Source organism: Balaenoptera musculus, chromosome 15 (genome assembly GCF_009873245.2).
Source record: "Balaenoptera musculus isolate JJ_BM4_2016_0621 chromosome 15, mBalMus1.pri.v3, whole genome shotgun sequence".
Classification (NCBI taxonomy): Eukaryota; Metazoa; Chordata; class Mammalia; order Artiodactyla; family Balaenopteridae; genus Balaenoptera; species Balaenoptera musculus.
Genome location: NC_045799.1, coordinates 57,603,017 through 57,618,192, shown reverse-complemented (window position 1 = coordinate 57,618,192; position 15,176 = coordinate 57,603,017). Strand labels below are relative to the sequence as shown.

The window sequence follows — 15,176 nt, the reverse complement described above, 5'->3', positions numbered from 1 at the left end:
CAAAAACAAAAGGATGTATTGGTCTATTCAACTGGAAAGGCATATATGGGGTGTACGTCTTATCTGCCATATCTTGATCCAGGTGCAAATGATGTCTTCAAATCCCTCTCTCTCTCTCACTCTTTTTCCCTTTCTCTCTCATGTTTCTCTCTGTTATGGCTCACTGTTTCATCCCATTGAGATGGGAAAGAGCGTCATTTAAATAGATGTGGGTTCACATACTTTTGTCACGGTATCTCCTTAAGTCAAGAGAGGCCGTATTCTCTCTAGCTGCAACAGAAAATTCCCAGAGAAGGATTCTGATTGGATGAGCTTGAGTCATGTGCCCATCTGAACCAATCACTGTGGCCAGAGATACTCCTATTGGCCAGGTAGGGGAAGATCTATCATCAAGAAATGGTCATAGCAAGAAACATCAGCTTTTACTGTTTTCCCAGTGGAAGAAAACGTAGGAACAGGTAGCCAAGAAGTGGGAAATCACAAGGACACCATGAGTGTTTGGGTCTGCTCCAATGCAAGGTATGTAAAGAGCAGTTTTAGAAAGTAAGGTTGAAAGTTAAAGTTGGCTAAGGAGCATGGATTTTAGCTTTGGACATTAGGGAGCCATTTCAAGCTTTTGAGTAGAGGTGTACATAATTGGAACTGAGGTTTAGGAACATTTATCTGGCAGGCAGGCTTCAAATGAGTGTAAGGGATGATATACAGCGAGTCTAGAGACCAGGTAAGATCTTTTAACAGCCCAGGTAAAATGTATTATTTAAAGTATTTAGGTAGTAAGTAACAGAAATTAACTCTCACTAGCTTAATTAAACAAAAGGAGGTAATGAAGAAGGAATGATAGAAAACACATTGGGACTTTACTGGGGGTATCTTGAAAAATCGAAGTAAATATTAAGCAGCCAAGGTTTGGAAAGGTCAGAAGGTGAGGCAACATTTACTGATGAAGAAAATTTACTATCACCTTGGTCCTGATCAAATAATTTCTGGTCTCTGTCTCAACCATCAAGTTTCAATTTCCAGAAGAGAGAATCTGATGGTTCCAGCTTGGGAGAGGTGCACTTCCCTCTCCCACTGGATCTATTTTTTATGGCCAAAGGAGAGGAGAAGAATAGATGTTCAGGTGTATATAGTGGTCGGAGGGGGGGTGGTGCTGCTTTTCCAAATAAGGGAACTTATTGTGTGTCAGTAAGCCACCCTACAAAGAGGCAATCTTTTTTTTTTATTGGAGTATAGTTGCTTTACAATGTTGTGTTAGTTTCTGCTGTACAGCAAAGTGAATCAGCCACATGTATACATATATCCCTTCTTCCTTGGATTTCCTTCCCATTTAGGTCACCAAAGAGCAATGAATAGAGTTCCCTGTGCTATACAGTCTGTTCTCAATAGTTATCTATTTTATACATAGTAGTGTATATATGTCAATCCCAATCTCCCAGTCCATCCCACTGCTCCTTCCCCCCTTGGTATCCATACGTCTGTTCTCTACGTCTGTCTCTATTTCTGCTTTGCAGATAAGTTCATCTGTACCATTTTTTTAAATTCCACATATATGTGTTGATATACGATATTTGTTTTTCTCTTTCTGACTTACTTCACTCTGTATGACAGTCTCTAGGTCCATCCACGTCACTACAAATTACCCAATTATGTTCCTTTTTATGGCTGAGTAATATTCCATTGTATATATTTACCACATCTTCTTTATCCATTCCTCTGTTGATGGACATTTAGGTTGCTTCCATGTCCTGGCTACTGTAAATAGTGCTGCTATGAACATAGGGGTGCATGTATCTTTTCGAATTATAGTTTTGTCTGGGTATATGCCCAGGAGAGGGATTTTTGGGTCATATGGTAGTTCTATTTTTAGTTTCTTAAGGAACCTCCATACTGTTCTCCATAGTGGCTGTATCAATTTACATTCCCACCAACAGTGTAAGAGGGTTCCCTTTTCTCCACATCCTCTCCAGCATTTATTGTTTGTAGATTTCTTAATGATGGCCATTCTGACTGGTGTGAGGTGATATCTCATTGTAGTTTTGATTTGCATTTCTCTAATGATTAGTGATGTTGAGCGTCTTTTCATGTGTTTGTTGGCCACCTGTATGTCTTCTCTGGAGAAATGTCTATTTAGGTCTTCTGCGCATCTTTTGATTGGGTTGTTTGTTTTTTTGTTATTGAGCTGCATGAGCTGTTTGTATATTTTGGAGATTAATCCCTTGTCGATTGCTTCATTTGCAAATATTTTCTCCCATTCTGAGGGTTGTCTTTTCATCTTGTTTATGGTTTCCTTTGCTGTGCAAAAGCTTTTAAGTTCCATTAGGTCCAAGGGATGCAATCTTGTGAGTTATGTGGGCATAGAAGGAAGCAGGGTTTTTGCTGGAGGAAGGAATATGAATATTCCTAAGTTTGAATTTAGAACAGAGAGTTCAAATGAGTGGTTAGTAGATGTGCTACATTTCATTTACAGTATTATTTTAAAATTAATTTACTGAATACCTTTAGCTGGGGTTTTCATCATTCTCTATAATCTTGTATCTGGTCTTTTTCAGCCCTTGATGTTATCTGTCCTGTCTCATACCTGGAAAGCATGAGAGTTTTTGATTCCTTCCAAGAACTCAACTTGGTATTTGCCCAGAAAAAAAGCAAGTAGAAATGGAGCAATGGAAGACTAATCAGTATTCTGATAGATTCGGTCCCCCTGCTAATGTTCCTATAGCATCAGGGACTTTAGTTGCAAATATATTACCATTTATTGGAGTTATTATATAAAACCTGTTTTCTCCCTAAACTGTAAGTGACTTCAAGGGAAGGAACACAAGTTTTTTACCTCCCATTTTATCTCCTGCATGTTGCTGGCATATAGTATAGGTACTCAATTAATATTTATTTGAATTGAGGATGTGTTTGATAAGAAATAAATTTGAGGCCTTTCGATAGATGTGCTTTTGAGGTGTTGCTTACTGGACCAAACTCTTAATTTATGGTCCATAACTTATGATCTTGGTTTTAGCACTGAATGTTCCATGCCCCAGGAAATCCCTCAGTTCTGGGAAAACTGAGATAGTTGTTCATACTACTTACAGATGTCAATCCTACTTCTTAGCCCTAGCACCGCAAAACTTCTCATTAACGCTGTGTGGTTGTTAGGCACTGAATGTTTGCATTCTCCCAAAATTCACATGCTGAAGCTCTAATTCCCAGTGGGATGTTATTTGGAGGTGAGGTCTTCGGGAAGTTGTTATGGTTAGATGAGGTCATGAGGGTGGGGCCCTCATGATGGAATTAGTGTCCTTAAAAAAGAGAAAGAGACTAGAGATCTGCCTCTTTGGCCATGTGAGGACACAGCAGGATAGTATGTAAACCAGGAAGAGAATCCTCACCAGGATTCGAATCTGCCCAGGCATGACCTAGGACTTCCAGTCTCCAGAACTGTGACAAATAAGTGCCTGTTGTTTAAGTCACCCAATCCATGGTGTTTTGTAACAGCAACCTGAGCAGACTAAGACAGTGGTGTTTTACCCCATTGACATAGGAGTGAGGTGAGACTCAGAGGAGTTGGATGATTTGCTTAAAGGCACAGCGTCAATAATGGAGGGTTTAAAACTCAACTCTAGCTTGCAAATCCCTAATCTGCTCTTCTCTCTACCTGACAGTGTTCCTAGAGTTAAAAGTACTGAGTTATGTACTCTTGTCCTCAAGTACCTTGTAACCCGGCAGAGGTGATATAGTTGTACAGGTTATGAATAACGCGGAGGGGACCCCTTTGCATCGTATTCACTGCAGATTTGTGTTTTATTTTCACAGTTCCTCTGGCAGTTGGTAGTATCAGATTGTATTAGTCAGGGTTCTCCAGAGAAACAGTAGTAAGATATTTATATAGAGAAAGACATTTACTATGAGAGATTAGCTCACATGATTATGGAGGCTGAGAAGCCCCACGATCTGCCATCTCCTGGGCCCCAACCTTTCTCCTCTGCCTTAGTTACCTCTTCAGGTCCCCAGAGACCCACTGAGCACAGGTGAACACGCTCTGGACAGATAGAGAAAGTGGGGCTCATTGTCAGAGGGCTAGAGAATACGATAGAGACCTGAGACTTTTCCTTCCCTCAGTAAATATGTACTGAGCAGCTTCTCTCTGCCAGGCACTGTTCCAGGTTCTGGAAAGGAGGTACAGCCGAGAACAAAATAGACAAATCCCCTCTTCTCATGGGGCCTAAGGTTCCAGGATGGGGGGATACCCAGCGATTCTTGGATAAAGTTGCACTTTCAATTGATTCACATCATCTCATTCTGCACATTTGGGGAAGGTGAGGAGTCAACATCCGTGTACATCTGCCTGTTTGAGATCCTGAATAATTCGACAGCATAGGCACAGGTGATCCAGGGAGTTCATAGAAACTGCTTGTCATGTTGCCTACTTTTTTCCAGCTCTCTTGGAATAGATGCTCATTGCAGGGGATGAATCCATTGACCCCTGTGCCAGCCAGTTCCAATGGTTAGGTGAGGCAGAGCCATTAGAGGTTCATGGTGATATGTTCAGTACTATTTTGATAGTGTTACAAAATACTATCCAGAATTTTAAGAATTTCCACGTACCCCATCATGTACCTGAAAAAACCACACATATAAGGAGCAAGAGATCCTGAGAACCGCTTTATTTACGGACACTCAGGCTTCCAATAATTCCTGATAAAGTAGAATTAGGGCATGCATCGTAGATCCTACTCTATAGATCCTGTTCCCACTGCAAACCTTTGGCCAAATGGGTCAAGCATGTTGTCTAGTGATGGGGTAGATAGAATGGTCACACTTACAGAGAAAGCTTTGCCCTAACTTACTCCATGTTTTAGACTTAGAAATTGTATTACGAAAGATAGTCGGTGGGGCATGTCCTCAGAGGGTCACCTTTGGCTCAGGTGTGCTCACCAAGCAGAGACGGGAAGCCCAGGAGTCATGAAGGGCAGGCTGGTACCTGGGTCAGCACTCTTGCACCATAGCCTGGTCCAGGGGTACCTGGGGCTCTGAGTAATCAGATTAGCTTGGGGTAGGGGCCTACAGGGTTCATTGCCTCCCTTGGAAAACTGGGATTAGCAGTCAAAATGATCCTCGAGCATCTAAGAGAAAGCCTTTTAATTTCAAATTTTAGAAGGAAAAAAGATAAATATGTGAAACCGTGACACCTACTACTACCCCCGCTGTCATCATTTACCAGATACCATTATGTGCCAACATTCTGCTGGTCACATTACATACCTCTCCCATTAAATGTCATCTAATGTGATCCCTATAATTACAGAGAGATGTGGCTATCATAACTTGACTTTTACAGAAGAGGAAATGGATGCCCTGAGAATTTAGGAGACTTACCGGGGATTTGAAGCCACAGAACTGCATGCTAACCCAGGCTTTCTGATTCCTAAACTAAACAGTCGTCTTGCAGAATTGCTTCTCTACAGTTGTTGCACAGGAAATAAATGTTGAATGAACAAGATCCCAGCAGCCTATGCCTGCTCATTCATTTGTTCATTTATTCAACAAATACTTTTAAGCTCGTACTGCAGGACACTCTTTTAGGTGTTTTAGAATCGCAGTGATCAAAAGAAAGATCCCTGCCTTTTTGGAGCTTACCACTCCTGTTCTAATTTTTTTAAATTAGTATTGCTTAGCCAAGACAACTAACATTATTATTATCATTTTTTAATTGGCCACAATGGAATTTGAGAAGGAGTAAATACTCCCCTCTCTTTTTTTAACCCAGTTTTGTTTCTTTGTTTTGGGGTGTTTTTTTTCTTCTTTTTCATTATGCTGTAGTTTCTGAGTCCATTTTGAATTATGCTGGCCTGGATTATGCAGATCTGTGTGTTGGAGTTATTACATTTCTGTCCTGACATTTAAGTCTCAGCTCTGTGGTCATGCCTTTGGTAATCATTCAGGGGAAATGAGAACCCACCAATGAATATATGAAATTAAGAACCGGGGCAAAGAGGAAAGTACACTCATTAAGAGACTTGCTGAAAAGAAATGGTGTGAGGGCGTATTTGGGGAAGGGGTGGTGCAGGAGTTGGGAGTCGAAAAACCATGAGTTTGCTCTAAAGAGAGGATTCGTGCCCAAAAGGGAATGGTTAATGGAGGATGAGAGGGTGCTGAGAAAGACATCAAAGTGGAAGGGATTTCAAACCACCAAGAGGAGGATGGAAAGAGCCAAACTATTTTGTAAAAATGAGAGTGTCTTGAGAACTGAAAAAGGGTAAAAAAAAACAGTGACTCTGTTTTCAAAAACATGTAAATTAAATGACAAATGAAAAAAATGGTGACACCAAAGCAGTTTGAGGAGGCATTTAAGGGATAGTGCGATTCAGGAAAAGGCCTGGGGAACATGAGAAATAGCAAAGCCGATGGAAAATTAACTGAAAATTGAGACACGCTGAATGGGTTCTGGTGGCATTTATGAAACAGTAAGAGAATTAAAGTCTGAAGGGAAATAGTGAATAATAATATGTCTAGAGAACATTACAAATAATCAGATTTGGGAAGTTAAAGGAGACTTACGAGGCAAAAGAGAGAAGAAAATAGAAATCTGGAGGAATGAGACACTTTAAGTAATAGTTAAAAGAGCTTATGCAGCCCATATACGGTTGGCCTTTGACAAAAAGAAAGAAGGATCCTGGCAATGAGTACCCAGAATGGCCGCAATAAGCATGGCTTTAAAAGGGTGAGGTTGCATTTGGGGTGGGGTGTTAGGAAATATGACAGGGTGGGAAAAAAAATACATGGAAACTTTCTGTAAAGGTTAACTACTATTTAAGCAGCAGCTGTGTACCAGGCACTGGGCCAGCCATTTTATATGCACTATCGCTAATTCCACCCACACACCTGGGAGTGAGGGATCTGCTAGGTTAGACCACATGAAACCGTCATGGTTACTTCCTACGGTTTAACCTGATCTGTTTTTACAAAGAAGGAAATGGAAGCTCAGAGAATTTTAAATATATGACCCCAAGTGGCACAGCTGGGGCATAGCAGAGGCAGGCTTTGATCCCAACAATTGCTAGCAATAGCAATTCATTCTTTTATTCACTCTGCGCCTATTTATTTTAGCACCAGCCATGTGCCAGGCACTCTGTTTGGCACTAAAAATACAATACAAAACAAGGCATAAGAGGTCCTTGCCTTCATGATGCACACCGTCCATCTGCTGGTTAAAAAACAAAATGAAACACCAAAGATGGTCCAGAACAGCTGTCCAGTAGAAATATAATGTAGTCACTTACCTCAAATTATCTGGCCACACAATGAACAAGTAAAAAGAAGATGAAATTAGTTTTAGTAATGTATCCTACTGCGACCAAAATGTCTAAAATTTTTCAACATGAAATGAATATAAAATTGTTTATGAGATCTTTTACACTATTTTTTCATACAAAGTCTTCCAAATCCAGTATGTCATGCTCTTATGGCACATTTCTATTCAGACTAACCACATTTCAAGTACTCCATAGCCACCGGTTGTTGGTGGCTACCATATTAGAGCAGACCTAGAAAGAACTTGATAATTCTGGCCCAATTTCTTTGCAGTCATAATAGAGGGAAAACAATCCACCTGTTTTTCCATGTTATTTCTGATCCCCATACACCAACAATTCACAGGGCACAAAATGCAAGCAGTAGAGAAATGTTTCTTTCACCTGGACTTCAGCTTCATACACCTGAGGCTGTAGATACCAAAGGAAATTTGTAGGTATGTGCCTCACATAATTTACATATTTTCTGTTATGTATTTCACTGATTAAAAAAACAACAACAACTTGACACTTTACCATCAATGGACGATAATAACACAGAAGTGGAACCTCTGCAAAACATCAGAGCCTCCGCCATGTCCACGTTTTGCCAGCATGTCTTCATGTGTTTATTACTCCTGATGGAAACATCGAAGATGTAATTCGAAGCTTAACAGCAGCCAGAATTTCTGATATTTTATCTGATCACTAAAAGTTTTGTAATCAATTTTCAAGAGATAAACAAAACAGTGATAAGATTTTACTGTTTAATACAAGTGCCCAGCAGGTGTTAATGGGGACCAAGCAGTGGGGTGTATAATGGTTTTTCCCTGGGTAAAGAATTCTGCTCTGGAGTAAGTTTAAGTGGGAAGAAAGCCTGTGGAAATACAGATCATCCTTCCTAGAAATTCGATTGGGGAATTGAAGGTAATGGGTACTTGCTCCCTGCCAACTTCATAATGAAATTACTGTTCAGCAAATATTCCTGTTAGAGGTTTTTTTTTTTCCCTTCCCAGGGTACTGAAGACTTTTAATAGGAAGGAAGGAAGGGAAGGAAGAAAGAAAGAAGGAAAGAAAAGAAAGAAGGAAAGAAGGAAGGAAAGGAAGGAAGGAAGAAGGGAGAGAGGAAAAGAAGGAAGGAAGGAAATAGACAATGTTAACATAGAGTATGTAGACTCATTGGTCCAGAATACTGATTCTTAAAGGAACACAGAACAATGTGGAGTGTGAGAATTTCCATATAGTTGTTTCCATATAATCTGAAGAAGATGGATTGCATCTAAATAATGTCCCTGCTAACTCCATCTGATTTCACTACAAAATGGGAGAAAAGGAAATGAGCAGGGGAAACAGAGATGGGGAATTAAAGAAGAGGGAGATTTAAGTAGATTCAACTGGCATATCAGAAGAAGACTGGGTGCTCAACAGGGCATGCTAGCTCCTAGATTAAAATGGTGACCGTGACATCGGTTCACACCACATAACCCTGTGAATGGCTCTCCCTCGGGCCAGGGGTCCAAGTCAAACCCAAAGCATTTGTCCTCTGGTCTGCCGTTTCCAAACACATATCAAATTGGATATTTTCAAACCTCTTGCTAATGGACTAAATTTTTCAGTTTCACCCACATTTGGGGTGTTAGATTGACCCAACCTGAACTCTATTCACTTCAAATTATTATATAATCAAAAGTTGGCTTGAGAGCTTATTGGATTCAATAAAAAACAACAAACAAACAAACTAAAACCCTCAATGAATCAGCTGGCCTAACTGTGAGTTTTGGACTGCAGATCCAGAGTGACTTGGTTACAGATTTCTTGCCAGCCCAGGTAAAGTCCACTGGTGGGCTTTGTCTGCAATTTTTATGCTGAAATTCCATGGACAGTGTTCCATCGTGACATTTCATGCGTCTGTGCCCTTGGCCTTGCAGTTTCCTCCATACGGTGAATCACTCCTCTACTTAAAACCTTTCGTGATCCTCATGGCCTTCTGAACAAAATCCAGACACTTTAGGTCCCTTATGATCTAGCCTAAGGGATGCTCTCCAGACAAATCCCACTGCCTGTCAGCTGTACTAAGCTATTTCCCCTAGCGTGTCACTTCCTTTGCTGACTCTTGTTTGTTTAAGATGACTCCTCTGCTCTGAATGCTCTTCTCCGCCTCTCCTCAACCCCTTTACTCTTGAAGATTCCCAGGAAGTCCTCCCTACGTTGCAGAGATTGCGTTAGGGTCCCTTCCTCTACGTTCTCATGACTTATACTTCCTGTGCATTGGCGCACAAGTGGCCTTCTATGTACTCTCATTGTTTATGTGTCTATGTCACTGAATTGTGAGGATTTAAGATGGGGCACAGGCACTGTGTTTTTTATTTCTGTATTTATGGGAATCACCATAAGGCCTGACACACAATAGACATTCAGTAAATTGTTGTTGAATCGGTAAATTATCTTCCTAGGAGATGATCAGCGATGCCTCAGATGCACCAAATAGAATCGTGATTACCCTTTGCTTCTTCTAGAATAGCAGTGTTTGATTTTTCTGTTTTTAAACAAACAGTATTTTGTTAAAAATAAAAGCTATTTGCAGAAAATTTGGAGAATACAAAGATACACAAAAGAAAATGGAAAGTACCTGGGATCCTTCCATGCATAGACAAACCCTATTTTTATCCTCTTTTCTGCTTGTTTAACATTAAATAGCAAGCATTATCTTCATGCCATTAACTTGTCTCAAAAACATGATTTTTTAAGGACTCAAACAGTCCATTCAGTGGATACACAAAAATGTTCTTTGCCTTTTCCCCAATTTCTTTTTTTTTTTTAAGATTTTTAGAAATTTCATGTAATGTCTGAAACATTTATATTAACATATTTCCATACAAATAGCCCAAAGAAAGTTTAGTATTAGTTGTTTTGTTTGTTTGTTTGTTTGTTTGTACTGCAGGTTCTTATCAGTCATCAATTTTATACACATCTGTGTATACATGTCAATCCCAATCGCCCAATTCATCCCACCACCACCCCCCACCACTTTCCCCCCTTGGTGTCCATACGTTTGTTCTCTACATCTGTGTCTCAACTTCCGCCCTGCAAACCAGTTCATCTGTACCATTTTTCTAGGTTCCACATAACATGCGTTAATATACGATATTTGTTTTTCTCTTTCTGACTGACTTCACTCTGTATGACAGTCTCTAGATCCATCCACGTCTCAACAAATGACTCAGTTTCATTCCTTTTTATGGCTGAGTAATATTCCATTGTATATATGTACCACAACTTCTTTATCCATTTGTCTGTCGATGGGCATTTAGGTTGCTTCCATGACCTGGCTATTGTAAATAGTGCTGCAATGAACATTGGGGTACATGTGTCTTTTTGAATTACGGTTTTCTCTGTGTTCCCCAATTTCTTAACCTTGTCCTTGGAGACCTGATTCTTCCCCCATAGGACACAGTCAGGTCTTCTGCATTGTGGCTGCCCAGGGGCAGACATGTGACCAGTTAGGCCAATCTCTCTTTTTGGAATTATTTTTGTAATCTAGTCCTCTTCCTTAATATTTTACCTCTTTAGCTACTTTTGTTGTTAAAGGAATATAATGCAAGAAAATGCTATGACTTTGAGGTACCCTGTCTTTCTGGGGAGGTCTCTGAATGATTCTAACCACCATACTATATTTACTGAGTGTCCGTGAAGTGGTGTGTTTTCTTGGACGTCTTTAACAACATCATATTTTTCTCACGCTGCAAAGAGATGTGAACCCCTGAGAACCCTCCCTCCCAAATCCTGGGAAATGAGCTCTGTCTTGCTCTGCATCAGAGCCAAGCCTGACTACAGGCGAGGTGGTTTTGAGGCGGGGGTGTGGGAGGTAGAGATAAGAGTATTGTAAGACAGACAGACATCACCTGTGATGAAGACAACTGCACAGTTGTTGTATGGGGCAGACATCGAGGAGCCATCCTTGATGCCTCTCTCTCCCCCACCCTCATATCTAACCCATCACTAAATACCTGCTAAATATTTCTCCACTTGGTCCTACGTGTTGCTGCCCCTATTCTTCCTTCTCCTCCTCTTTTGGGGCCACAGTGGGACCAAAGCCGACATTATCTCTCACCTGAATAATAAGAGCACTGTGACCAGCCCCCCTCTACCTACTGTGGTCCCCCGCAAACCTATTCTCTACACAACATTTAAGTCATATTATATTGATACAAGAAAAGTCTGATTATATCACCTCCTTGATTAAAATCTTCAGTGTCTTTCTATTGTTTTAAAACAAAGATAAAACTCCTTAACATGGCCTGAAAAGCTTTGCACTGTCTGCCCCTATTTACCTTCTCACCCACACCACACCCCACATTTCCCTGTCTCTCTCTGCTTTGGCCTCACTGGTTTGCACTCAGTCCTTCATAAGCACTACCACAGGACCTTTGTACATGCTGTCCCCTTTGCCTGGAATGTGCTTACATCTTTTCTTATCTAGTTAATGCTGACTCATCCTTCACGTCAAGCTGCCCTTCCTTATAGAAGCCTTGCCTGACCCCTGTTTCACTTTCACATAGCACACCCCGCCCCCTCTATTGTAGCACTTGTCATAGTTCGGTGATTAACCAATTAATACCTGTCCTCTCCCTTAGACTATAAGCCTTAAGAGGGCAGAGATCATGTCTGTTTCTTCTTTATTGCCAACCAACCAGCTGAGTCCTGACATGTAGCAAATATTTAATAAATATTAGTTGAATGAATAATGAATGAATGGGATATCATTTCTTTGACGTTGTATACCATGTGGTTTATGAGCAAGCAGTTTCCTTTAGGGAAGCTTGTTAAAACATGCTTTCAGATCCTCCTGTAAGAAGATCATTTGAACAAAAGTCTATAGTCTGGCAGGACAAATATGTTCCATCCCCTGTGCTTTCTGCAATAAATTACTAATGCCTATACAGGATTGGGGATTTTGGGAGTGATTACAGGCTCATGAAAAAGAGTGCATGGAAATTAGCAGAGCCTGTGTGGGTACTGATGCTTCCACAGATAGAGGCTACTTGTGATGAGTTTACACCTTCTCAGTGTTATACTGATGGTGGCATCCACTTATTTGTTTGAAACCTTTTTAATTCTTCCCTAAACATTTGTTTTTCTCTTCCTCTCTCTAGATTTATGGTCAATGTGACATGGGATGGCAAAGACTTGTCCTTCACTGAGGAAGGCTATCAGGTGCACCCCAGGCTGGTGGTCATCGTGCTGAACAAGGACCGCGAATGGGAAAAGGTGAGCATCCTTCCGTGTGCCGAATACAGGGGAGGCAGGAAAGGTGTGGGCAGCAAGGGAGCTCAAACTACTCCTTTTCCCAAAGTATTTCCCTCTGAGCAGCTCCACATGTCATTCCATGACCCTTGATGGAACAAGGCAGACAGATACTGTAAGATGGAGATGCTCTCCCTGGGTGAACTGTGGCAGTTGTGTGCTGTTCTTTGTGTTGGGTTCTCAAATCTGAGTAGGAAGTGTCCTTGAAAGACTTAAGGTAATTTAAAAGCAGTGAAGTTTGGTTCACATCATTGCAGTAGCAAGTGTTCATTATCTGGCAGTGATCACACCAGTTTGCCTAAACCTCATAATGGGGTACCATATTCACACATCTTGCCCTATGAATGAACCCCTTGTATTTTCACGTACTTAGTCTTTTGCTTTGAATCAACTCATTTCCAAAACTTAAATGCATCACTTCTGCAAATCATGGATTGGAGAGGGTTGTATTTCTTGTAAAGCACATTTCCTAGAACATATATAATAACTATAAAAAATATTAAAAATCAACGTGCAGGAAAAACTCATCTGATGTACCACACAAGCCATATACTGAGTCAGAGAGGAGAGATTTCACAGGGAATTTGTAGATGATCCCATGCATACAATGGCAGTATCTATCCCAGTGGCATACCCCCTCTCCCATAATTCAGCTCTCAAATTAGTCCGCATAATATCATACAGAAAGCAGAATAAGAGGACTGAAAAGGAAAAGGACTATATTGTTATTGTGTCTTTCTGGGCAAGCAATGCATGGTCTCTAAACTACTTCAGCAGCTCGAAGTTTATTTTCATTTTGCACATCAGATGGAGGCCTGAGAGACTTAGGGGTAGGAAGATACAGGATATAGTGTGGAAGTCATATTATAATTAAATAGGATCAGAAGACAGTACTGTGCAAACGGAAGCATTGACTTTGGGACAGGGGGTCAGTGACAGATTCCTAGAAGGGACTTCTGAAGTAGAAGCTTCACAGATTTTTCTGCTATATCCAGCAGCCACAAAATATACATTCCTTCAAGTACACTTGAAAAATTCACCAAAGTAGACTATATTCTGGAGCCTAAAATGAGTCTCAGTATATTTAAAAGGATTAAAATATGCACAATGCATTCTTTGACCATAACAGCATTAAAATAAAAAGTAATGACAAAAATATATATAGAAAATCCCCAGATGTTTGGAAATTAGGTAACATGCTTCTAAATAACCTATGGGTCAAAGAAGAAATCAGAAAAACATTAGGGAATATTTTTAATGGAATGACAATGAAAACACAACATATCAAAATTTGAAGAATAAATTTGATGATGTGCTAAGAGGGAAATCCATAGCTTTCAATGCTTATAATAAAAAAAGAAAAAAGGAAAGTGTAAAGTCAACGATTTAAGCTTCTACATTAAGAAGCTAGAAAGAATAGAGCAAAGTAAACCCAAATGAAGTAGGGGAAGGAAATAAATATGAGTAAAAATCAACACAGAAGAATACAAAATATAGAGAAAATCAACAAAGCCAAAAGCTAGTTCTTAAAAAGATTAATAAAATTTCTAATTCCTAGCAAGAGTGATCACACAAAAGAAAGAAGACACAAATACTAATAATCAATCCTAAAAATGCAAGAGGGGATATCACAACAGACATTCCAGAGTCTACAGACATTAATATGATTTTAAAAATTATGAAAAATTTCTGCCAACAAATTTGATGATGTAGACAAAATGGGCAAATTTCTTGAAGAACCACAGTTTCCCAAAACTGTCAGAAAAAGAGATAGACAATCTGAATAGCTCTAAATTTGCTTGAGAAACTGAATTCATAACTAAAAGCCTTCCCATTTAAAAAACAAGAAAAACTTTGGGCATAGATGGCTTCATTGTGAATTCTATCAAATATTTTAAAAAGAAATTATACCAATCTACACAGAGATTTTCAATATATTAGTAATCATAGTTCAGCAATATATTGGAAAAGGATACTACATCATGGATAGGTGGGCTTTATTCTAGGAATGCAAGATTCGTTTAACATTCTAAAAATAAATCAATGTAATTTACCATATTGACATAATAAGGAGAAAATTATATGGTCATCTCAATAGATGCAGAAAAAGCATTTGACAAAATCCAATATTCATTCTTGATAAACAAGGGCAATTTCTCAATCTGATAAAAGTTATCTATGAAAATCCTATAACTAACATCTTGAATAATGATGAAATAATGAAAATAGGCTCACAAATATGTATTCGAATGATTTTTGATGAATAATTATAACAATGGGAGAAAGCAGAGCCTTTTAAATAAATGGCGTTAGATCAACTGGATAGTCTTACTGAAAAAAAAAAAAAAACAACCCTTGACCCGTAGCTCACACTATACACAAAAAATAACTTAAAATAAATTTCAGACTTAAATATAAAAGCTAAAACTACAAAGTTTCTATAAGAAAATATAGGAGGATAATTTTGAGATCTGAGAAAGCATACAGTAAAAGTAATAAACCAGACTCCATCAAAATTTAAATCTTTGCCCATATAGAGACACTGTTGGAAACTGAAAAAGAGAAGCCACAAATCCAGAAAAAATATTTTTT

General features: G+C 39.4%; 1 protein-coding gene across 2 annotated transcripts in view; it reads left to right on the top strand.

Moving 5' to 3' along the window:
* GRIN2A (glutamate ionotropic receptor NMDA type subunit 2A) overlaps positions 1-15,176 on the top strand; it is a 379,488-nt gene that overhangs the window by 240,269 nt on the left and 124,043 nt on the right. For both annotated transcript variants that reach the window (XM_036827160.1, XM_036827162.1), the window contains one exon: positions 12,434-12,548. In XM_036827160.1, coding sequence (XP_036683055.1) covers positions 12,434-12,548 — 115 coding nt within the window. The remainder of the gene's footprint in view (positions 1-12,433; positions 12,549-15,176) is intronic.